The 21,639-nt window shown below is 54.1% G+C and overlaps 4 protein-coding genes across 4 annotated transcripts; 2 read left to right on the plus strand and 2 right to left on the minus strand.

The window, feature by feature from the left end:
* Positions 1-875: 875 nt before the first annotated feature.
* Positions 876-9,195, plus strand: ACO1O0_007076 (uncharacterized protein; the record flags this gene model as incomplete). The annotated part of the gene is made up of 3 exons (XM_083196451.1): positions 876-4,064; positions 4,120-4,367; positions 4,614-9,195. 3 exons carry the CDS (start codon positions 876-878, stop codon positions 9,193-9,195), a joined length of 8,019 nt encoding a protein of 2,672 aa, XP_083047659.1.
* A 760-nt stretch (positions 9,196-9,955) lies between these two features.
* ACO1O0_007077 (OPT oligopeptide transporter protein-domain-containing protein) lies at positions 9,956-12,802 on the minus strand (the record flags this gene model as incomplete). The annotated part of the gene is made up of 3 exons (XM_083196452.1): positions 9,956-10,162; positions 10,232-12,589; positions 12,680-12,802. The coding sequence occupies 3 exons, from the start codon at positions 12,800-12,802 to the stop codon at positions 9,956-9,958; spliced, it is 2,688 nt and encodes an 895-aa protein (XP_083047660.1).
* A 2,685-nt stretch (positions 12,803-15,487) lies between these two features.
* Positions 15,488-16,593, minus strand: ACO1O0_007078 (uncharacterized protein; the record flags this gene model as incomplete). Its single annotated transcript, XM_083196453.1, has 2 exons — positions 15,488-15,602; positions 15,686-16,593. The coding sequence occupies 2 exons, from the start codon at positions 16,591-16,593 to the stop codon at positions 15,488-15,490; spliced, it is 1,023 nt and encodes a 340-aa protein (XP_083047661.1).
* A 1,036-nt stretch (positions 16,594-17,629) lies between these two features.
* On the plus strand, positions 17,630-19,211 carry ACO1O0_007079 (uncharacterized protein; the record flags this gene model as incomplete). Its single annotated transcript, XM_083196454.1, has 3 exons — positions 17,630-17,939; positions 17,999-18,449; positions 18,518-19,211. 3 exons carry the CDS (start codon positions 17,630-17,632, stop codon positions 19,209-19,211), a joined length of 1,455 nt encoding a protein of 484 aa, XP_083047662.1.
* Between the last annotated feature and the right edge of the window lie 2,428 nt (positions 19,212-21,639).

Below are 21,639 nucleotides of genomic sequence, written 5' to 3' on the forward strand. Positions count from 1 at the left end.
TGCCCAACCACTACGGATACTACCATACTATATCCAACCTGCCCTAGGCTACGCGGGGGTGCTACCCCCTCGGCAACACGGTCCCGCAAGCCTTACCCTGTCCCCCTTCCCTGAAGCCTCTTTTTAGAATCCTTCGTGCGATCTCATCGGGGCCGCGAACTGGGATGCCGGCCCTGTCCAATCTAGACCGTTGAAATGGCCCGCGCCATGATGCCGCAAGAGGTCCCCAGTCTGTGCCGGGCCTCGCTGGTTTAGACACACCCCAACATTGGCATGGCACCCACATATGCTGTTGCTGCTTCGATGCGGCGCTGCCTAGGATCATGTTGGCGACTTTGCCGTTCTTGTACCCAACGTCAGCAACGTCACCTCATCGGTTTGGGGCGGCCATGGTGCGAGGGCTGCTCCCGGCTGATCCTTATACATAGAATCAAGGCCCGCCTCTCCAACCTGTCGCATCGGCCCAGTGATCCTGTTGTTTGTTTGTTGCCCATTTCCACAATCCCGCCTCCCTTGCAGAAGTTGAAGGACGAGCCAGTAAGCTGCCCTGGCGTCCTACTGCTCCTACAGACAACCAACAGACGCAAAAGTAACACTTTGGGCGTTGGTACACGGACTGAACAGCGTAGCATTCAGGGTTTGCTTCACTGCCCTTACCTCGAGGTTGACTCTCCTCCGTTTTCGACTGACGACCGCGCCACTTCGATTCCCGCCACGTCCTCTCAAGCCCACCAGTTTACGAACGCGGCTGCCTAGGCGATATTCATTGGTTCCTGAGCCGTCGAATAATGCGGGCTGCTTGAGCGCGAAGGAACGCCCCTGTCGCCCTGGGCCTTGTGTCCGGACGCCTTACTTGACCAGGAGTCGCCGCCGCTATGGCTGAGGATCACCAAGACCTGGACCATGTGAGGGTGGCCTCTATTATCATCCCCGCCCATGAGCCAAGTACGGAGAAATTGCTCATTGGGATCTCAAGGACGCTGGGTATCCCCCGGGAAGATATCCAATTGTTCGACTCGTTCGTCGATCTCGGTGGTGACAAAGTGGCAGCAGAAGAGCTCGAGGAGCGCATGCTTCGTTATGGAGTAAGGGTCAGCGCCGATGAGATCCTTAGCTGTAAGACAATAGCTGAGCTCCAGACACACGGGAGGTACCTGCAACAACCCTCATCATCTTCACCGAGCGGCTCAGAGCGGTTCTCCGAAGGGTCAGTGGAATCGACCAACGAGCTGGATCGAGTCTTCACACCAACAAAGATGAGGGACGACCGGAAGTCCGCATATGGACCGACAACCGTCACGGAATGGGGTACGAGTCGAGCCACCAAGAGCGTGGCCCTGGACACACAAGGAAAGAGAGCCGAAACGACAACAAGAGAAGAACCCGAAGCCCCACGGACCGTCCTCAGCGACACGGCGGAACTGGAGCGATTCCTTTCCTCCACATCTCGCGGCGAATATTACTCTCTTATAAAAGTGGCAGCCGGACCCTTCCGGAATCGCCTTGTTGCTTTTATCAGCGCTCAAAATCAGGCAGATAGCGAAGATAGAGGCATCCATCTCCCGCCGGAGAGGGAATACCAATCCGCAGAACGTCAGATCAAGAACTTTTGCACCGCGCTCAGAGAGTGGCAGGTAGGTGCCCCGTGGCCGAACATATGGATCCCTCTGCACTCCATGGTGACTAAGAGCAACGGGGAACCGGCCACGAGAGCACTGCAATGGTGGCTGAAGAACCTCGACGAAGACCTTGAACGGCGTATTCTGAGCTTCCAACCCTCCGTCTCACCTCACCCGCTGCACCAGGGCGGCCTGATAGAGGTGACAAGAACTTCACCAGCACAAGATCAACCCTACGGAAATAGTGTATTCGAGGTGAGGCCTCAAGAACAACACCTGCCACGACCGATGCAGCGCTTGCGCGGTGGTTCTCGTGGCCAGCCAGACATTCTTGCCTTCAAGCCTGAACCGATTCCCGAAGAAGATGAGCCTGAGGAGGGGATGGAGGTTTCTTTAGAAGAAGCAAGAGCAGTTTCGCTCTCCCGGAATTTGATTCAAGCACAACTGAGGGACTCTACGAAATCTCGCCCGCGATCCGATACTCAGCAAGACTCACCCACCATTCAACATCAGCTGTCAACAACACGACCGGAGAGGACACTTTCTAAGCTCGCTGAGGGCGAACCGGGAAAACTGCAGGTACACGAGCATATGGGAGACACATTAGAAGACATCAAGTTCTTTCCACTCTCGACCATGCAGCAGCTCTTCTTCCGAACCTCGATGAACCTCAACCCCAAACCTGAATTTATCGTAAAACGCGGTTACCGGTTCAGCCAGAGCATTCTCCTCCGCATCAGGGCGCATGTGGATTTCAGACACATTGAGACTGCCGTTGAGGCATTGGTAGAACGGCATTCTATGCTTCGCGCACGATTCCGCCCGACTCGCGAGGGATGGGCCCAAGCCATCCTCTCAAATTCCCGAAACTATTATCGGTTCGACCATCACCAGACAACTTCTCAAAAAGAAATTTCGGACGTCATTGAAAAGGCTCATTCTTCCATCAACCCGATATACGGCCCGGTCTTCGCTGCCGAGCATATTCTTTCCAATAATGGGATCCAGTGCATTTTCCTAACTGCCCATCACCTTGCAGTAGACCTAGCTTCATGGCGAGTAATCATACATGACCTGGACGGGCTACTTCAAGAGGGCACTTTAGTCTCCAACTCCTCTACCTCATTCCCAAAATGGCTTGAGGGTCGGGGTTGGGAGTCCAACCACAATCTTTTCCAACCGAAGCTTCCGTTCGAGATTCGTCCACCTAACCTTGCATACTGGGGCCTGGATCTTGACAAGAACCGATATGGCAACACACATCGGTTCCAATTCTCGCTGAATCCAGAACTCACTTATACCCTCAACACAATGTGCCGCAACATCTTTCGCACCGAGCCTGGAACCATTTTTTTGACGGCACTCTTACTATCTTTCTGTCAAACTTTCCCGGATCGAGACTCTCCAACAATGTGGACGCAGGAAGACAGTCGAGATATACCAAATAACAACGCCAACATCGATGACACAGTTGGGTGGTTCACTTCTTTGTGCCCCATCAGCTTAGTGGTAGACCAGAAGACGGATATTATGGACATTCTTAAGCTCATGAAGGACACCCGCAAGGCCATTCCCAATTCCGGTATTCCCTTCTTCAACACCGAATTCCTGACGCAATCTGCACCCTCCACCGCCATCCCAGTGGAGATCATGTTCTCCTGTGTGGACAAGAGGCATAGGCTCCATCGCGATAATGGGATTCTGGAGCCTGTGGCCTGGCCGAATCGTCTAACTGATACCGTGACCTCTGATATTGGCCCCGACGTCGGTCGAATTGCTCTCTTCGAGGTCTCAGTTGCCATGGACGATGCCGGAGTGATGGTCGAGGCGCTGTACGTTAGGCCACCATGTCAGGATCGGATCGAACTGTGGATGAAGCATTTTGAGTCCCTTGCAACGGTCGCAATCCGGAAATTGGAGACATTGAGGCCGGAATTGACATTGGCTGATGCACCGCTGCTGAAGACAAACTATCAAGTCTTGTCGAAGTTGTCCCATCATGGTCTAGCCGAAATCGGGATCGAAAATGTCGGGGATATTGAGGCCATCTACCCTGTGAATCCATCACAGCAGGAATTCTTGGTCTCCCAAAGCCTGGATCCGGAGAGTTTCTGGGTCAGTGCCATCTATGAGTTGAGCACTTTAGAGCGACGGACTATCAGCCAAGAGAGACTCTGCGCCGCGTGGTCGAGCCTCGTGGCATCCCACATGGCTTTGCGAAGTGTGTTCATCAGCAGTATCACTGACGATGGGCTCTTTGACCAGGTGGTGCTCAAGAAGATCTCTCCTGACATGCTCTTCCTCGACAGCGACAAGCCGGTAGAAACTCTGGGCAGCTTACCAGCTATGAAGAACTTGCCTGGCCGCCCTAGCCATCGACTGTCGGTATGCAAGGCAGCCACCAAGACATATATCAGGGTGGATGCAAATCAGGCGATTTGTGATGTACGCGAATTACGCCCACGACCGTATATGTTTTCTAATACTGACGCCGCACTAGTCCGTCTCCATTGATAAGCTCGTCACTAGGCTGAGGATAGCCTACGCAGATGAAGAGCCAACTCCAGCCGATAACACGCCTTTGCTGCAAACATGGTTATACAATTTAACAACAGCAGACACATCTCCAACTCTCCAGTCGTGGCAAACGTTGCTAGCTGATGCAAAGCCGTGCAACTTCCCGTCTCTTAGCGTCAAGCCGGACGAGAACCAAACTCCCCGATCCGAGTTCTTCAGTCTCGATATTACGTGCCGAGAACTTCATGATTTTTGCATACAACGGGATATTGTGCCAGCATACGTTCTGCAGCTTGCATGGGGGCTTGTTTTACGCGCCTACGTTGGCATGGATCACGTATCATTTGGATATGAAGTCTCTGGTAGAGTCGACCCGCAGATGCCAGGTATCAAGGAGGAAATAGGGAGTTTTGCAGCCCTCTCACCTTGTACTGTTGACTTGGCTCCCAATCGCACTCTTATAGATTGCCTCAACAGCCTTGCCGACGTTGCCAACATTGCTAAGCAAGGCGCGAACCCGACCATAGCTGAGATCCAGCACGCTAAGAAGCTCACCACCGACCGTTTGTTCAACACTTGTCTCTCAATGCGAGACTTTGATAACGCGCGCCATAAGCACCCCGAGCTGGATATGGGGAGCTTCAGAGCTAATCTGGTCACCTCATCTCGCTTGTCCAACTGCAACCTATCCCTCTCAGTCATGTTCATTGCAAACCATCTTCATGTCGACTTCAGCTTCCGGTCCATCACACAAGCCCAGGCCCAAAACCTCGTTCACACGTTTGAGCGTGCCACCCGGCTCATTCTCAACGGGCCCGGTCAAACCGTCTCATCTGTCGACCTTTTTACGGACCGCGACTATGCTCAATTGGTCGTTCAAGACTTCGAGTTCAATGTAGCTGGTCAGAAAGCCAACACTTGCATTCACCAGCTCATCCTCCTCCATGCTCAGACTCGCCCTGAGGCGCCCGCAATTTGTTCATGGGACGGGAACATGACCTACTATCAAGTGGCATATTGCGTAGCCACGCTTGCAACATACCTGCGCAATATCGGAGTCATGCCCGGCTTGCCGGTGCCGGTCGTGCTTGAGAAGAGCAAGTGGGCGCCAGTGATTATGCTAGCTGTACTAAAGGCGGGTGGCAGTATTGTCTGCTTAGACGCCCAGGATCAGTCTATGATCGAGGCAACGGTCAAGCAACTCAACTGCCGCATCGTTGTTGCAACAGAATCGGCATGGAACGATATTGCCTGCATCATCCCGAACTTGGTCATTGTCAACGAGCGCTTCTTCTCGATCCTCCCCCCACAGGTTTCAATCCCGGTACATGACCCCAGCCCTGACCATGGAGCCTGCGTTATCTACACTCCCGCAAAGTCTAAGTCCAGCTCTCATCGAGCTCTCTTCTTTACGCACTCCTCCTTATGCTCAGCACTCTTAGCTCAGGGCTCAGCACTCAAGTTAAGCAAAGGCAGTCGAGTTTTGCAGGTATCGGCCTTCAATGTGGATGTTGCCCTGGTCGAGATCCTTGGCACCATGGTCCACGGTGGTTGCGTCTGCATTCCTTCGGCCAAGGACAGATTGGATAACCTGGCACATGCCATGGCGGGGATGGGTGTCACTTGGTCGTACATGACCTCGACATTATCTCGGCGCATTGATCCCGCGAAAGTGCCAAAGCTTAAGACTATCTGCTTCCGCACCAGACAGCTAGATGAGGATACTCGGAAGCGATGGCTCCCCAACAGAACTGTCTTGATGGCCTACGGCGCCCCTGATGTCTGCCCTCTGGGTATCTCCATCTCCGAGGTGTCAGAGGGGTCCAGTGCTACACTAATCCCACAGCCCCTTATGGGCAGGTTCTGGATCCTTAATCCAGAGGATCCCAAAAAGCTCATGCCTCTCGGGGCTGTAGGAGAACTAGCCATCGACTGCCCCATGCTGACGCCTCACAAGTTTTCACCTAGTCACCTTGTGGTGGCACCCCCTGGTTTGACACAGGCACCCACGAGGCTACGCTACCTCAAGACTGGCCACCGCGTGCGCTACCTTGAGGATGGTAGTATTCTCTTTATTTCGAGTATGCGCGACGACATTTTTATTGATGGAACGCGGATATCCGTTTTCGAAGTAGAGCGTCGTCTGCGATCTTGCTTCGACCCCGAGTTCGACATCATCGTAGAATCTGCCGCCACGGGTGACTCTGTTCAGATCTTAGCGACATTCCTAGAGCTTGGCGGTAGCCAATTCCAAGATTGTGCCGAGTTTGATCAGTTATGTTTGCAGGCCAAGGAGAAGAAGAAGTTGGCGACATCGTTGCGGAGAGCCTCCATCACCATCGCACAGATCACAGGCCTTACTGCGGACCAGCTACCCTCTGTGTTTATTCCCCTGAGGCGGTTCCCAACATCAAACTCGCTTAAGGTCAATCGACGAAAGCTTCAGAAGATGGTATCGACAATGACATACTCCCAGCTACTGTCGGTTTCTGCGGCGGCTAGCGAAGATGATCTGGAATCTTCCGAGAAACCTCTCCCCTTGGCTCATGTGGAAGACCGAATGAGGCGCATCTGGGCAGCCGCATTGGATATCTACCCGGAAAATATTAGAAGCAACGATACCTTCCTTGGACTCGGGGGTGACATGTTCCTCGCCTCGAGGCTGATGGTATCCGCCCGTAGGACCTCTCTGTCTCTGCCTATCAAAGAAATTATGAAAGGAGCCACCCTGACACAGACCTGTCAGGCCATGGCAGCCTCCGAGATTTCGCCAACCGACATATGTGCCTCGGAGCCTCGTGGCAATTTGGACTCGTTTGGGATATGTGGGATGGCGGAGAAGTTCGTCAGGGATTGCATCGCGCCACAGATGAAGGTTGACCGCCATGATATCATCGATGTGGCCGATGCGTCGGCGTACCAGGTCCATGGCCTGGAAACACAACTTTACGGGAAAAGGGGTGGCATCAAGTGCCTCGTCTTCAACTTCAATGGGCCGATCCGATCACAGAAGCTTCAGGCTGCCTGCGATACTCTTACTCGTCTCCATCCCGTCTTTCGCACGGCTTTCTGGGCCTACGATCGCCGTGTGTACCAGGTGCTCCTCGATAGCTTCAGGCCAAAATTCCAACGCCATACTTGTCCTGCCTGGTCCCTTGACAGTGTAGCCGACAAAATAATTGCTGAGGATCAGGAAGTCGAATTCAAACCCCAAGAACCAGCCACCAAGTTCACGTTCCTGGATGCAGGCAACCAAAGCACGCTCATAGTACGCCTTAGCTGTGCGCAGATTGAGGAATCGGTTGTCGCCCTGCTCGTTCAGGACTTGGCTGCCCTATACGAAATGCAGGGGAGTCTTGTCCGCAAGCCCAACTTCTTCGAATATATGCGCGCTGCACACGCTGCCAACAACAGCAACGCTGCTGAATACTGGGCGGAGAGGCTCAAGGGTGCCAAGATGACTGAATTTGTCTCTCACTACAAGCCTTATGCCCCTGTTTCGAACGTCAAGACTCTTCGTCGAACCATCCAAATTGGGCCCATAGCCAACTACGGGTTCAGGTTTGGTACGGTACTCAAAGCCGCATGGGCCATTGTATTGGCTCAGTACGCCGCTTCTTCCGACGTTGTATTTGGTGAAGTCACTCTATCGCAGAACGTTCCCTTGCCAGAAAGTTTTGATCTCTCGTCGATGATCGCTCCCACATCCAACACCACCCCCGTGCGTGTCAGGTTCTCTGACACGCGGCAGACACCGCTAGACTTCTTAAATATGATTCAAGAACATCGAGCGGCTGCTAGGCCTCACGAAGCATTGGGAATTTTGGAGCTTGTCCAGCGATGTACCAACTGGCCCTACTGGACTCGGTTCAGCACCGTCGTGCACCACCGTCATCAACCCCCAGTCGATGGAGCCGCCACCCTCAACATGGGCGACACAACATTTACCTACTCTGTTACCGAGCCCGTGCTTCAAGACATGCCAGATATTCTCGTTCTCACCACGATGGATGGACCGCAGACTGTCGACTTCGAACTCAAATACTCGGAGAGCCGGGTTCCTACCGGTTTTGCTGAAGATGCCCTGCGCGTTCTTACCATGACCGTTGACATGTTGACAAGTCATGCCACGATTGAGAAGCCCATGGTCCAGTCCGCTGCTGAAATCGCACGCTTCCCCACCATGATTCCCCTTGCGAGCGCACTTGACAGCAGTGGGAACGACAGTCCGAAATCGCACCAGGCTCTTCCCACTGACGAAAGACGAACTTTGAAGTCCCTGATATCTGCTGTGTGGACTGAAGTTCTGGACCCCAAGTCGCTAGGTGTTCCCGACACTCAGGTACATAAGGCCAATTTCTACGATCTTTGGGGGTCTATTCTGCCAGCACAATCCTTTGCGGAACGCTTGAATGCCGAGTTTGCAAAGCGACCTATCAAGGGCCTGCACAAGGTGCGAGTCACGCCAGCTGAGATAGTCGAGCACCCGTCCATGGCAATGCAGCATGAACTCATCGTCCGCAAGATAATTGACGCTGGTATCGTCTCAGGCACTACCCAAAGGGTGATGAGCTGGAGCAACGGGCCGAACGGTACGAGATCTGGCTCACCAACCGAGCGCAAGGCGCGTCCTGAGGAACAGGAGAATGGCTCATTGCGTCGGAGCGCCATTGGCAAGCTTCGTGGCCTGCACAGTAGCGGCAGTGTGTGGGGTCGTCGGCGCCGAAGTGTTCGCAATCACCACAGCGAAAGTGATATCAAGGGCATCGACATTGGAGAGCCTGTGGCCACTGGGCTGCCACCTCGCGCGATGCAGCTTCGGGATGCGATGAACGAGCTCAATGTAGACCGTGCATCGCCTACCCAGAACGAAATGCCAGCCCCTCTGCCTCCGCAGCTTGCCCTGCAGACCAACCTACCTATTGCTCAATCCAAGACCCAAGAGCTGCCAGTCAGCCCCATGAGCGCATCGCCGAAGAAGTTAAACGGAGAATTGATGTACAACAGCGAGCAAGCCAGCCCAGTGTCTCCTCTAGGCCCAGCATGGTTAGCTGTCTAAATTGCAACGAAATTAAACGATTACGAAAATTATGTATATATCTGCCTAGCGCGTTTCTCGCGCCTTTGTTTTCTACTCATGGACTTCTTATGTTTGGGTATAAGATTAGTTAAACTTCTCATCTCTTTGACTTGTTAGCCAGCACAAGGCGTTTGGGAAAATTGTATCTAGCCTACCTTATATTTATGAATATCTATTAAGTCGTGATTAAGCTCAATGTATCCATACCTGAATGTCATACTTCCTAGTCTCGACTCCAGTTGAGCTCATCCTACTATCGCGACTCTAGGAAATTTGTAGTACGTAGGTATACCTCCCGTCGAGCATATCCAGTCATGATCAATAACAATCCTCGTCATCTATCTATGTCAAAGCTACGATGTAGTATATATAAAGACAGCCGGGGGTATAGCCCTATCCCAAAAAAAATATCCCAAGAGAAACATGACCAGGAAACGAAATCCATAAACCCATAAAACCAGGCCCCCGGCCTCCCCGCCATCAAAGAACCCCGTGAGCAAAAACAAAAGCAGAAATATCATAACTCCCGTTCGCCACGTGAAAATGCGGTGACGTTGCTCCGGTCGGCCCTTTTCTTTTTGCGGGATTGCACATGAAAATCTCTGTCCAACCCTGGGGGGGGTCTGTCGTACGCCATTTGCACCTCCCATGATGATAACCCAAGACCTGGAACGATGGAAAGGGAAATGGAAAGAAAAGGGGGGCAAAACATGGTCCCAACGAAAAAGGAAGAGGGTCCTTAGCGGAAGTGTCCTATCCGTGGGCCAAAGTAATCACCGCCTTCCGGCTGTGCCTTCAGGGTGCAAGCCTCTCCCTCACAGCCCTCGTAGGGGACGTTGTTGCCCCACCACTCCAACTCGGTCTCGGTCCATTGCAGGGTGAAGAAGATGATGATGCCCGCGATGGCGATGCCGCAGGACCATGCTGCTGACAGGACAAAGTTGTACTGCAGGCGAATGGTTAGCAACTTGGCAAGGAGGGATAGAAGAGGGGGGCGCGTGAGGGTATTACAAACCTTTGACCACAAGCCCAGGAAGCGGGACTTGAGGTAGATCCACGAGAAGTACGCAATGGGCACCGAGGGCCAGATGTACGACATGTTGTACGGCGCCCAGACGATGCCGCCGTACATGATGGCGACTGGGTGGATCTGACGCAGCCATGTCCACTTGGGGAACTTCTTCCCCAGGGCCCAGAAGAACAAGACGATGATTACGCCAAGCGGGAACCCGATCAGCGTCTCGGTGTACTGGCCATTCTCACCCCAGATCTTGCTGGGCCCGACGGTACCCCAGAGCACGGAGGCCGTGAAGAACGTGTTGACGCCAGGGCACGTCAGCCGGAACTGCGCGTTAGGCGTGCAGACGCCTTCAATGTGGCGCATCTGGAAGTTGAGGACACCCACGCAGACCAGCGTTCCGACAAAGTTGGCCACCATCTGCGCGGTGAAGGTGTGTCGCGGAGGGATCTTGACGTAGTGGGCCAGCTTGAGGTCGTTCGAGAACCAGACAGCGTGGGCGCACGTCACATAGCCAAACGACTTGAAGTAGTTCATCGCAAGGGCGTTTCCCTCGACAAAGGAGCCTCCGATAAACTCAGCGAGGACGTTGAGAGTAACCTCGATGCCGGTCATGGCTTTGATGAGGCCAACCGGGATCACGAACACCAGGCACAAGGCCAAGCCGTAAAAGACGACCCCGGGCGAAGTGTTGGTCTCCCACTGGGTAATACCAGCGACGCCAAACCCAATCGCAATTGTCAAACACAGCAAATACCACCATTCGGGGACCTCGGGGTAGTCCTTCATCAGACGGTGATGCACATCAAGCTCCTCGTCGGGGATAGGCTTCTTGTTCCTGCGGAAGCTATTGAACAAGCCCTTGAACCCGGTCACCATCTCGCAGCGGTGGTACAACAAAGCGTATGTGAGCGTAGAGGTGTACACGCCGAAGAAGAACATATAGATGACCACGTTGCCGGCGCCAAGGAAGGGTGGCGAGTACGCCTCGTACTTTTCAGCATCAAAGAGACCGCGCTCATCAGTGGCACGGGCGACATCGTACAAGTTGCCAAAGTGATCGTAGATCCGATTCGTGTTGATGGGCAGATAGCCCGTGTTGTACACGTTTTTGTACCAAATGCCGAGGACGACCCACATGGAGACGAAAGCACCTAGGAAACGGTTGATGGTGCTGAAGAAGGGGACCATGAGGGGGTCCGATGAGTCCCACAGCAGTGTGTTCCAATCCCAGGTGGGGAACGGGTTGATCCCAAGACCGTTGTTGAATCCAACAATGGTGTTGAGGTGCAGGTTGTCCGGGGCTATCCAGCTTAACCAGCTGAACTTGGACAAGCCGGTCCAGATGTACCCCGGGAACCAGAACCAGATGAACATAGCTCCGAACATAAGGTAGAAGAACTTGATGCGCGAGATGCGCCACATGCTGCCAAGTGGTCCCTGGACGGGGGCATTCAGACCCGTGTGGAAGGCCGAATTCAGGGCAATAGTCACGAGCGAGGCCGGCCAGACGCAGTAGGATGGGTAGACGATGAAGCGACGGCAAATGCCAGCCATTCCATAGCCGATGAAGTTGGTGCTGAGCGCAATAAGGATCTGGTACCCGGGGTGCGCAGCATAAGGCTGGTTGAAGTACTGGGGGAGATACTGGACCCAGATGATGTAGTTAGTGTAGGGAGTGTTGTAGGCCACATTTGCCATGATGGTGATGAGCATATGCTCCTTCCTGTGGAAGGGCCCTGGGTTGAGAGTATGCCGCACGCCGAAGAGGGTGAATCCCTTATCCGGCAGCCAAGTCTCGCTAGCCTTTCCTAGAGGGTACGCCAGTAGTTGGGCGACATTGGCCATGACACGGATTGAGGGCTGCCTAATGTCGAATAGTTGGTTGACAAAGGCCAAGGCGAGCGAGAACATGAGACCGATGGTCCAGCTGCGAATCGTGGAGCACGGGGCGTGACGGTCATCTCGATTGTCGACAACGGCTCGGACCTCGGCGTAGGGGCTGTTAGTCGTAATAAGGGCGGCCTCAAGCTTCATTTCGGTGATGAGATGCTCGTAGTTCTCGAACTTGTGCTTCTCCTCCTCAACATCGTCTTGTGGGACGAAGAGCTGTTCGAGGTCAAGAAAGGCCCTGATCTTCCTGAGAACGGTTATGGGGAAGTTGGGATCGTGCTCGTGGATTCTGTGGACTCGGGCTAAGATGTTGCGCGTTTCCTCCAGAGTGAGCCTGTCGGCCATCTCCTGCGCCTCGAGCAGGTCATCTTCGGTGACATGGAGATCTTGACCGGCTTGTTGCGCCTCCTGTGAATCGTCATAATTGCCCTCGTACGGAACGTCTTGGTAAGTCGAGACGGGCTATATTTCAAGCAACGTCGGGTCAGCCGTTTGTTTCGCATAAAGTCTACAGGGACCCCATTAGACGTTGGAGGGGATGTATATCCTCACAGAAAGAGTCTCGAAGGCAGGCGGCGGGTCTGCAGTAACGGCGGGCGGCGGAGGTGATGGCATAGTCGCCCATGTTGCTGACGGCGTCTTCTCGCTGGACGGCTCTCTATTCTCGTCGGCCATGGCGCGAGGGGCGGCGACACTGAGCTCCCCAGCGTCAGACGGTCGAGGATCGAGTCAACTCCACGGCGGTTGGGAGAGAACAGGGAGAGTCGGGGGGGGCAAGTCGTCAAATCGTCACAGTCGTAGTCGGGCTCTCCGGGCCAGCGGGAGCCCACCTCGAGCACGCAGGATAGTGATGCCAGGGGGGTTGGAACAGGGTCAAAAGGAGCGAGTGGCAGCGGCCGGCGAGCGAGGGGCGGCGATGGAGGGGCCGCGGATGTCAGGCGACGTGGAGGAAAGAAGAGGAGAGCGAAAGAATTCGAGACGTCGAGGGAGGGAAAACAGAGGCGCAAGGTCGATCAATTGACTGCTGGATACGATGTATGGGGGACAAGGGTGGGATCAAATGCGCAGCAGACTCGGTGGTTGGACGGAACCTATGCGAGCGATTTGACGGAGGGGGCAGCGCGGGGGCTTGGGGCGATGCTGGGAAAATCTACAGGGCGATGGCAGCGACTCTCCAGACTCCCCAGCGGTGACTGGCGCTCCGAGGTGGCCTGGAGGGCACCTACTAATAGTAATAAAGGCCCGGTGTCCGGGGCTTATCCAGGCAACCCAGGCATGGCTTTAGGCGGCTGAGCCCGAAGTGGGCGGCGCTGGAGCATTGCCAAGACGGATCACGGAAACTGATGCTGAGCTGCACGGTGCATATACTTGCATGACGGGGCCTTGGTTCAGCGTTCTGTCGGTCTGGCTCGCGAGACCGGAACTCCGGCCTAAAATTGTCTTATGTGTGGTCGTTGCGAAGGCAAAGTACTTTTGAATTCCGACAATAAGAAATTACCTGGCATCCCGATGTAGTATTCCCGCACATGTTGAACAAGACAGCGCGAGACTCGGTAGAGACGGCTCAACGATGGGTCGCTGTACAGTGCTAGAATCCTGCCGCAGACTGTAGCACTGCACAACATGTCACGCCGCTCCGACAAGTCCTCCCCAACCCCAGATTCCCCCAAACCACACAGGCTCACAGCCACGATTCCCACGAATACACGAGTCGTCAAGTCCATCTCGATGCCATACATGATGCCTAGCAAACGACTCATGCGTCCGTATCGACACCCAGAGGCCCCCATCGCTCACTAATACTAGGCCTCACATCGGTCATCACAAAGACCAGCAATCCTGATCAGGCAAGGGACACCACCCCTAGTACCCCTAGTCGGACCCCTTCAGTCTATCTCGGGCCCATCGGCACGCGGCAAGACCAGGCCCTGCGCCTTACAGACCGCCCGTCCAATGGACAGCCGCATGGCCGTGGCACCACTGCAACAGCACACTGCGAATGTCACGAACGGGAGCGAGATGGGAGCGAGATGGGAGCCTGGTGCCAGCCGGTGGAGGAATTCCCAGCGTCGCAGGGGGCCAAAAGCGTGCCCACACGGATCAAACGGCACGTCCCAGAGTCCTGGCTGGCCACGATGCCAATCGCTCGCCCACTCAGCGCGCGAGTGATTGACTGATTGATCCGAATCCCGGGTGTTCGGCACAGCCCGCAGCTACACAACGCTACAACACTGTGGACTTGCGAAGCACATCCCGACAATTACGCATGCTCTTCTGGGGTGTACTCCGTAAGTTGGCTCGCCCAGACAGCTCTGTGCCAGTATCCGAACACGGCATAATATCACTTTGCATCCCATCTTGGATTATCTTTTCTAACCAGTCGCAAGTGATCGAAGTAGTGAAACACCGTTTGGATCACGTTGATTTAGCCCGGCTTACAGGAGAGCATCAGGCTCGAACCCGACACATTTCCGGATGACGTCCTGAGCAATGGGCAGCCCCCGATAACAAGCCTCTAGCCCAACGGAAAAGACCAGCAACTCGTCATCCAGGCCAAGTTGCCAAAGTTGGTTCTTGGACAGCTGCCACTCAAAGCGGCTCGAGTTCTTAATCCTGGCCTATCAGCTGGGTCACAAGCACCACGTCCCCTCAGCTCGTGAGACATGTCTCGGCAGTGAGATACGCCTATGCACATAGGCGTCGGCAACATACCAGTAGAGCCATATCTATCTTGAGTTGGGCGAGGAATAGACATATTATTATTTCACCGCTCGTGTTCAAGGAGTTCCCCCGAGACGAACCTTCTGAACCATTGCTACCTGCGAAGTCTGCCCCTGGCAATGTTGGCAAATTTAGCCTCCTGCGACCTAGACTTGTCCATTTGGGCCCGGCATAACCTATGGAGGCATGGTGTGTGTGCCCGACATCCAAAGAGTCCTCTGGGCGAATCCATCTGTGAGAATAACCACCTTGCATCGCCTTGAGACCAATGGGCAGCTACGACACTGTCACGAGATCGCGTCTGCCTCTTCGAAGGGAACATTCATCATTAAAGGCCAAGGTACTCCGCAGGTCTGATGTTAGACCTCACGTCCCTGAATGAGAGTCACTACGGATACCTCAATCCATTTAGTTTTTAACGGCTTGGCGCTGTGGCGATATTTTGTCAGATCCATTAAAAGAGGCTTATTCTGCTATCCAAATCCTCCTGTCTATCCATGTGCCAATACTGAGACGCCCCCTTGGGTATCTTGAATCCCTTCATCACTCCGCGGGGGAAGTATGAACCACCAATCGATGTCCTTCACCGCGTCGCCCAAGCGAGGCTCAGACCCTTTGTGTCTGCCCAGCATATTGCTTCTACAGCCGGTCCAATATTCCCTGAACGTCGGCAAAGGAGAGCTCTTGGAGCGTCTCTTCCCAGATCTTGTCTGCAACCTCTTCTCCGCCCTTCTCATGGACAGCAGCAATATATCTGTCGATCGTATCAGCGGCGATCCGGGACTGAGGCAACCCCCAAGGTCAATCCACCGGCAAATGATAATGGAGGATACGTACGGATAAATCTTCCAGTCCATGACAAAACTTCCATGCGAATCCGGTCCTTTGACGACGGCGGCATCGATGTAAGTGCTTGACCCATTTCTAATGTTGCGGCCGGTCATAGCCTTTGAAGCTGCGAAGACGAACGCAGCGAAACCAGTAACGTCTCTGTGCAGCTGCGTTCCCGCAACATACCCGGGATCAACAAGGTTGACCACGACGTCTTCCTGCCTGACTTTCTCGGCGAGCTTCAGGATCCAGAATTGGGCCAATGCCTTGTTTGCCTGGTACCACTCAAGCGGGTCAAATTTGGATTCATCATCGAAAGTCGGGAGGAAGGGCTTCTCATGTCGGTGGAGAAGCTTTGCGGCGAAAGAGCTGCCTGAGTTGACGATAGTCAGGCGTCCTGGTTTCCCCGTCGGCGACTTAGACTTGAGTATCGGGAGCAACAAGAAGGAGAGAAGAACAGTCGAGTAGTAGTTGACCTGAGTCGACAACTCGTGTCCTTCGGGACCTCGATGAAACTTATCCGCTAATGCCCCTGCGTTGAGGATGGCGATGTCGAGCCTGTCGAGAGATTGGCACTGTGCAGCGAGGTCTTGGACGCTCCTATACGACTCCATATCGACCTTCCACACGTCGATCTTGACCCGGCTGTTCTTCTGGCGTAGCTTGGTAGCAGCGGCTTCACCCTTGGATGGGGTCCGTACGGCGAGGATCAGACGGCCCACGTTAAGCTCGACGAGCCATTCAGCGCAGCCGTAACCAACACCAACATTTCCTCCGGTTAAGAGGACTGTCTGTCCCTCCAAAGAAAGATCTTTAGGCGGGAGACGAGCCTTGGTCATTTGCGATTGAATGACCGTGAGAAGGACCTTGAGGTTCCCTACCGGGGGAGCATGGTAATACGACTGAGGAGCCATGGCGACAGACGGTGGTCTTTGATCTTGTCGTCAAAGGGGAATAAGGGTTCAAACAAATTATACTTGGATTGAATATCTTCTAGGCAAGCATCAAATACGACAGCTCTGGCCGTCGTCGGGGCCATACTTATGGACAATCGGATGCTTCGGGGCTGTTCCATCGTGAACCATGCTCGATTACCGCAACGGAATTCTGCCTGGACTGTTTGACATTTTAGGAAAACAGTCTTCTGGTACCGAGCACGTGGATTCAGCCCAGCCGGGACGAAAGACGCCGAAACACGAAGATGTCTTGTAGCACCTCACCCTTCGACTGTAATCTCTTTTGGGAAACGATAGGAGTTTGCGGGTACCTCGTAAAGGACCACCGCGGTCAAGAGCTCGGGCATTAACAATGGCAACGTATTAACACCGGGTAATGGATTTAGGCACTGGATTAATATTACGAGGCATCTATTGAGCAGCTCAGCCAACCGTACGGGCGCGTCGAGACCCTGATTGGGGAAGTCTGACATGCATGAGCAAAGCCTCCCTTGCCACATTGGGAAAACAATCAACTCTTGGCATATTCACGCCTCTTCAGCCAGAAACTCATGGCGTTGCTTCAACTTGAATTGTATTCCCCTTGGGGCAAATGGTTCTCTTCCTTTTCACAAACATCCTCGATCATCAACCTCTTTGGGTAACTATTAGTTTCGGGAAGTTCTATCGGCAGTTGGTCATTCGGCACACGACAAGATTGAAAGATTACCTGTGTCGAACAGAGATAAGCGTCTCCTGGGGACAGCATGATTGAAATTCAAACCCTTTTGCATCCTTCTCGGGCAAGTCTTTTGGAACCTCCAAACCAGGGACGTCGGGCGAAACAGCCTCTGCAAGCTCCGTGTATGTTCGGGGAGATATCTCATCAAACCCTACACAACCGACCTCAGCTGACACTTCAGGAGCTCGAGCCCCCGGTACCTTTGAGTTCATCTCCTCAGACTCATGCGGGAAGCCGCCAGCCAATACCCGGAAGTTCATTCGCAGCCATGTAATGCGAGGCAAGAATACCAAGAAGCGGTCTGCTGTTTTCCGAGCCTCAGAGCCATCATGCCAACCCGACAAGGAGGACGAGGAAGGTGGACAGAGCAATGAATCTATCCCATCTCGAGCCCCGGCTCTTGACACGCGTTCCGACCCTTCAGTTCACCGAAACCGCCACGCTATTGTTCCAGGCGCCCGTACTCATGGTGGATTCATGCTCCCGTGGATTGTTCCAGCGCCTGCCAAGACACCTCACGACCTAGCTCTTGTGGATTTCCCCGAAGTTCTTGACCCTGCAACGCGGCAACTTCTTCACGGATGTGAGCTCCTACCAGTACTCGCCATATTCTAATCGCCATGCTGACATCCCACCGCGCAGTCTTCATCTCCATTAAGGAATCCATGTACCCGGTGGAGTGGTGCTTCGGGCCAGACTACACACAGTCGTGCTGGTTCCAGTGGCTTTATGTTGATCTCGCCTACTACTACTCCTGCCTCTTTGTGGCCAGTTCCTTTAAAGATCTTTATGAAGCTCTAGCGAACACCGTCGGGGCCACCCCGGACACCGACCTGAGCAAGAAACTTTCTGGGCAGACCTTGCGATACCTACGACTGACCATCGACCTCCTGCAGAAGCGGCTGGAGAAACCGGGGAGGCAGCTAGATGATGCGACAGTTGCCATTGTTGTGTCGCTCGCTATGGTGGCGGATATAGTAGGAGACGCACAGGCCGCCCTAGCCCACGTGAATGGGTTAAAGCAGATGGTCAGGATGAGAGGCGGTATAAAAGGCATGACGAGCAATAGGGGTTTGCTGTCCAAGATTTATCGGTGAGTCGGCAGTAGTTTGCATGTCCTCTTCTAGTGACAAATCGGAGTGACTGACAATCCCATGACAGGGTGGATTTGGGATATGCTATCAAGTATGGCGAGCGTCCAGAGTTTGTCGCCGACGACCTCTCATGGGAGCCGGCCATCGACAGGTTAATACACGCAGAAAGCCCCATAGTACCGCGAGCAGCTCCTAGCGTTCTCCAAGACATTATTGAGAGCCTCGACCCTAAGATCCGGAGCGTGTTTCAAGACCTGAGAGCATTTGCCAGCGTTGCCGACGGTCTCATCGCAACCAAGAGCAAGCTACGACCGGAGCTATTCCAGGAGATTATGATGTCGATACAGTATAGACTCCTCCTTCTTGAGACCCGCCTCGAGGCGCAGCCCATCGATGAGGCCATCCGCCTTGGGCTAATCGCTTTCCAAACCTCAGTCTTCCTACAGATGTACGGTACCAAGGTCAAGTACGAGTTCCTCAACGGCCAGCTAGCCAGCGCTGTACAAAGGTTCCCCGAGTCCAGCCCTGCGCTGGTTCAGCTGAAAACTTGGCTCGCCTTTATCGCTTCCATTGCCGTCCTCGACTCCAATGAACCATGGCTCGTGGCCATCATCAGACGACTTACCCTGGGCTCGGACTGGCTGGAGACGAGGAGGTCCCTTGAGGATGTCATGTGGGTCGGGGTAATCCATAACGGCACGGGGAAGCGGGTGTACAATAGTGTTCATGTCTATGAGGAAACAGTCAGCTTCGGCTTCTAGTGACTCTGAGCCGCGTCCATTGATGACAGACAGAGGTTTGGGTGGGAGATGGTCGTGTGAAGCAAGCAGAAATACTGGGAGAACACAGGGCTCTCTTTGAACTGTACTACAAAGTGTACGTGATTACGACTTCAAAGCCAGGACAATGACACAAGAGATGATACAAAATACGAGAAGACATATCCTGTGGTAATACCAACTATGGAGTCCGCCGGAATATGAGAACGGCGCCCTTCCTCACGACGGCTGGATAGCCTTGAATCTGGGCAACAGACGTCAGACAAGGAAGCCTTGGGAGCACCAGCTGACAGGAAACGGACTGCCGTACAGTAGGGCTGCAGCACGCCGCCAAACACATCTAGACTATACATTGTGATAGCCGGGAGAGTAATACACGCGTGGCACGTTGCACGCGTGGTGCGACGCGACAAGCGAAGCCATCAGCATCCGATCGATGCCCCCAACTGCCGGTGGTAATACGGACACAGTCCTCACTGAGGCGGGTCGTGACAGGGAACTCCGTGTTACTCGGCCCGTTTACGGTGAATTCGGATGTCGATTACATCTTCCAAAAGGACTCGCCGGACGAGAAAGGTACAACTGCTCAAGGCCGTAGAATGTCACGGCTTCCAGAGCAGACACGCCCCTCTGTGGCCCCATCTATACCGATACGTAGTCGAAGGATTTATACTCGTATCATCAGCGGTTGGGTTGATCCTCATGCGGTATCCTCATGCGGGAGGAGGCGGTCGAAATCTGCTTTGGCGCAGACGGCGACACGTAGAAGATCGAATGAGAGACACAAGACGTGGCTGGAGTGGGCAAGATCCCTAGCATACCGCAGCGCCGCTGATATCACCGACACTGGCCCCGGAGGAAGCTATTGCTACGCACTACGCACTAGACAAGTTGGAGTCTTGGGCCGTTGAAGGATCCGGGGCGGGTGGATTGGCGGCCGGAGTTCCCGCTCTGCTCCCGGATGGCGCTTAAAGGGCGACGGAGCGGCCGTTGGGCCCCCCGTCTCGTATTACGACGTACATAATAGCAGTGTTCTAAGTCGTTGCCTAGCAGATCCTCCATGTGCCACGATAACCTAGCGCTGTAAATCCAACGTCCAGTTCGTTGTCCACCAGAGGCCCAACAGGGTAGGAGGCGGAAGGATTCTGGCTCTCCCGGAGCCGCCGGCATTGGAGGCTGCCAGTATGGGGTGCGACTTCGGCAATCAGCCCATGGCACGCACTTCGCGCACTGCCAGTCTGGAGCTATTGGATCCCATATACGCTCCAAGTCGCACTCGACGGGGCCAACGTTGCAAATGTTGTTTCATGGAGCCCGCGGCAGCTGTTCGAAGCAGCTCGGAGCGTCTGGGACGTGTTGTTAGTAAGGATTGCCTGACGCTCCCACATTGGGACTTGTTGTTGTTCCCCCTCTTTTCCTCTTCAATAGCACCGGGTGATATTGCTGGGAAGCAGGGGGGTCCCAGCACGCCATCACGATGGTTGCACGCCTTGTAGGGCGAGGCGGCTACCCATACACTCAGTTGAGTCTGCTCTGCTGCTTGCTACCTGTCGGTCGCGGACCGGCGATAATACAGTATACCAGCGACCCAGCTGGGGTCCGAATTCAACCACTCTAGGGCAGGGCTGCAGGGCTGCAGGACAACAGGCCAGCAGGCGCGACATGTGATGCTCTGGATCTGGGCCCTCGAGCACCAAAATGAGCAGTGAGGTTACCACTGCTATGACAGCTGTTCATGACTTAACGGGCACCGATGGGGGGTATCGTGGGTATCACGGGGATGGCTTCGGACCTGCCAGTTGGGTCCTTCAAGCACAGGATCACCATCCCAACAGGTACTAGTTGGTGTCCCATCTTCCTAGGCATGCTTACCAAGTGTTGCATTTACATCTGATCACTGTCGGTGCAGTTGGACGCCATGGAACCCAACTTCTTCAACGTAGCCTAGCAGGGCACATATGCCCGAGGCCATCCTACGCCTAGGCTTCAACATGAAGATTCGGTAGGCCCGCGACTATCAGACATTTTGTCCCCATTTTGTCCACAGGTTTACAGGAACCACTTTGCGCACGCGAGCCTTGGGGATGCAGTACGGCCAAGCACCACGCCGCGTAGGGGACCGATAGGGATCAAATAGGCCCAGACCGAGATCCAGTTCCTCCCAAGCCTAGAATATTGCTTGGTGCGGAGAACATTGCCGTGGAACATGCTGCCACGCCTTGGATAACCATGTCCCCTGGAAATATTGCTGCATGTTAACGCTGTTTGTGCCGTGTATTCTGTTGGTTCCCGGCCCTGTTTCATGTTGAGTTTCGAAGGCTCTTGGCCATGGTATCCAATATCGACTGCACGAGTCAATACGCCACAGATGTAATAAGGGCAACATCGAACGCCAAGCCAACAGTTTTCG

The sequence above is a fragment of the Amphichorda felina genome (assembly GCF_050947745.1).
Source record: "Amphichorda felina strain 45539 chromosome Unknown scaffold_7, whole genome shotgun sequence".
In the NCBI taxonomy this organism is placed as follows: domain Eukaryota; kingdom Fungi; phylum Ascomycota; class Sordariomycetes; order Hypocreales; family Bionectriaceae; genus Amphichorda; species Amphichorda felina.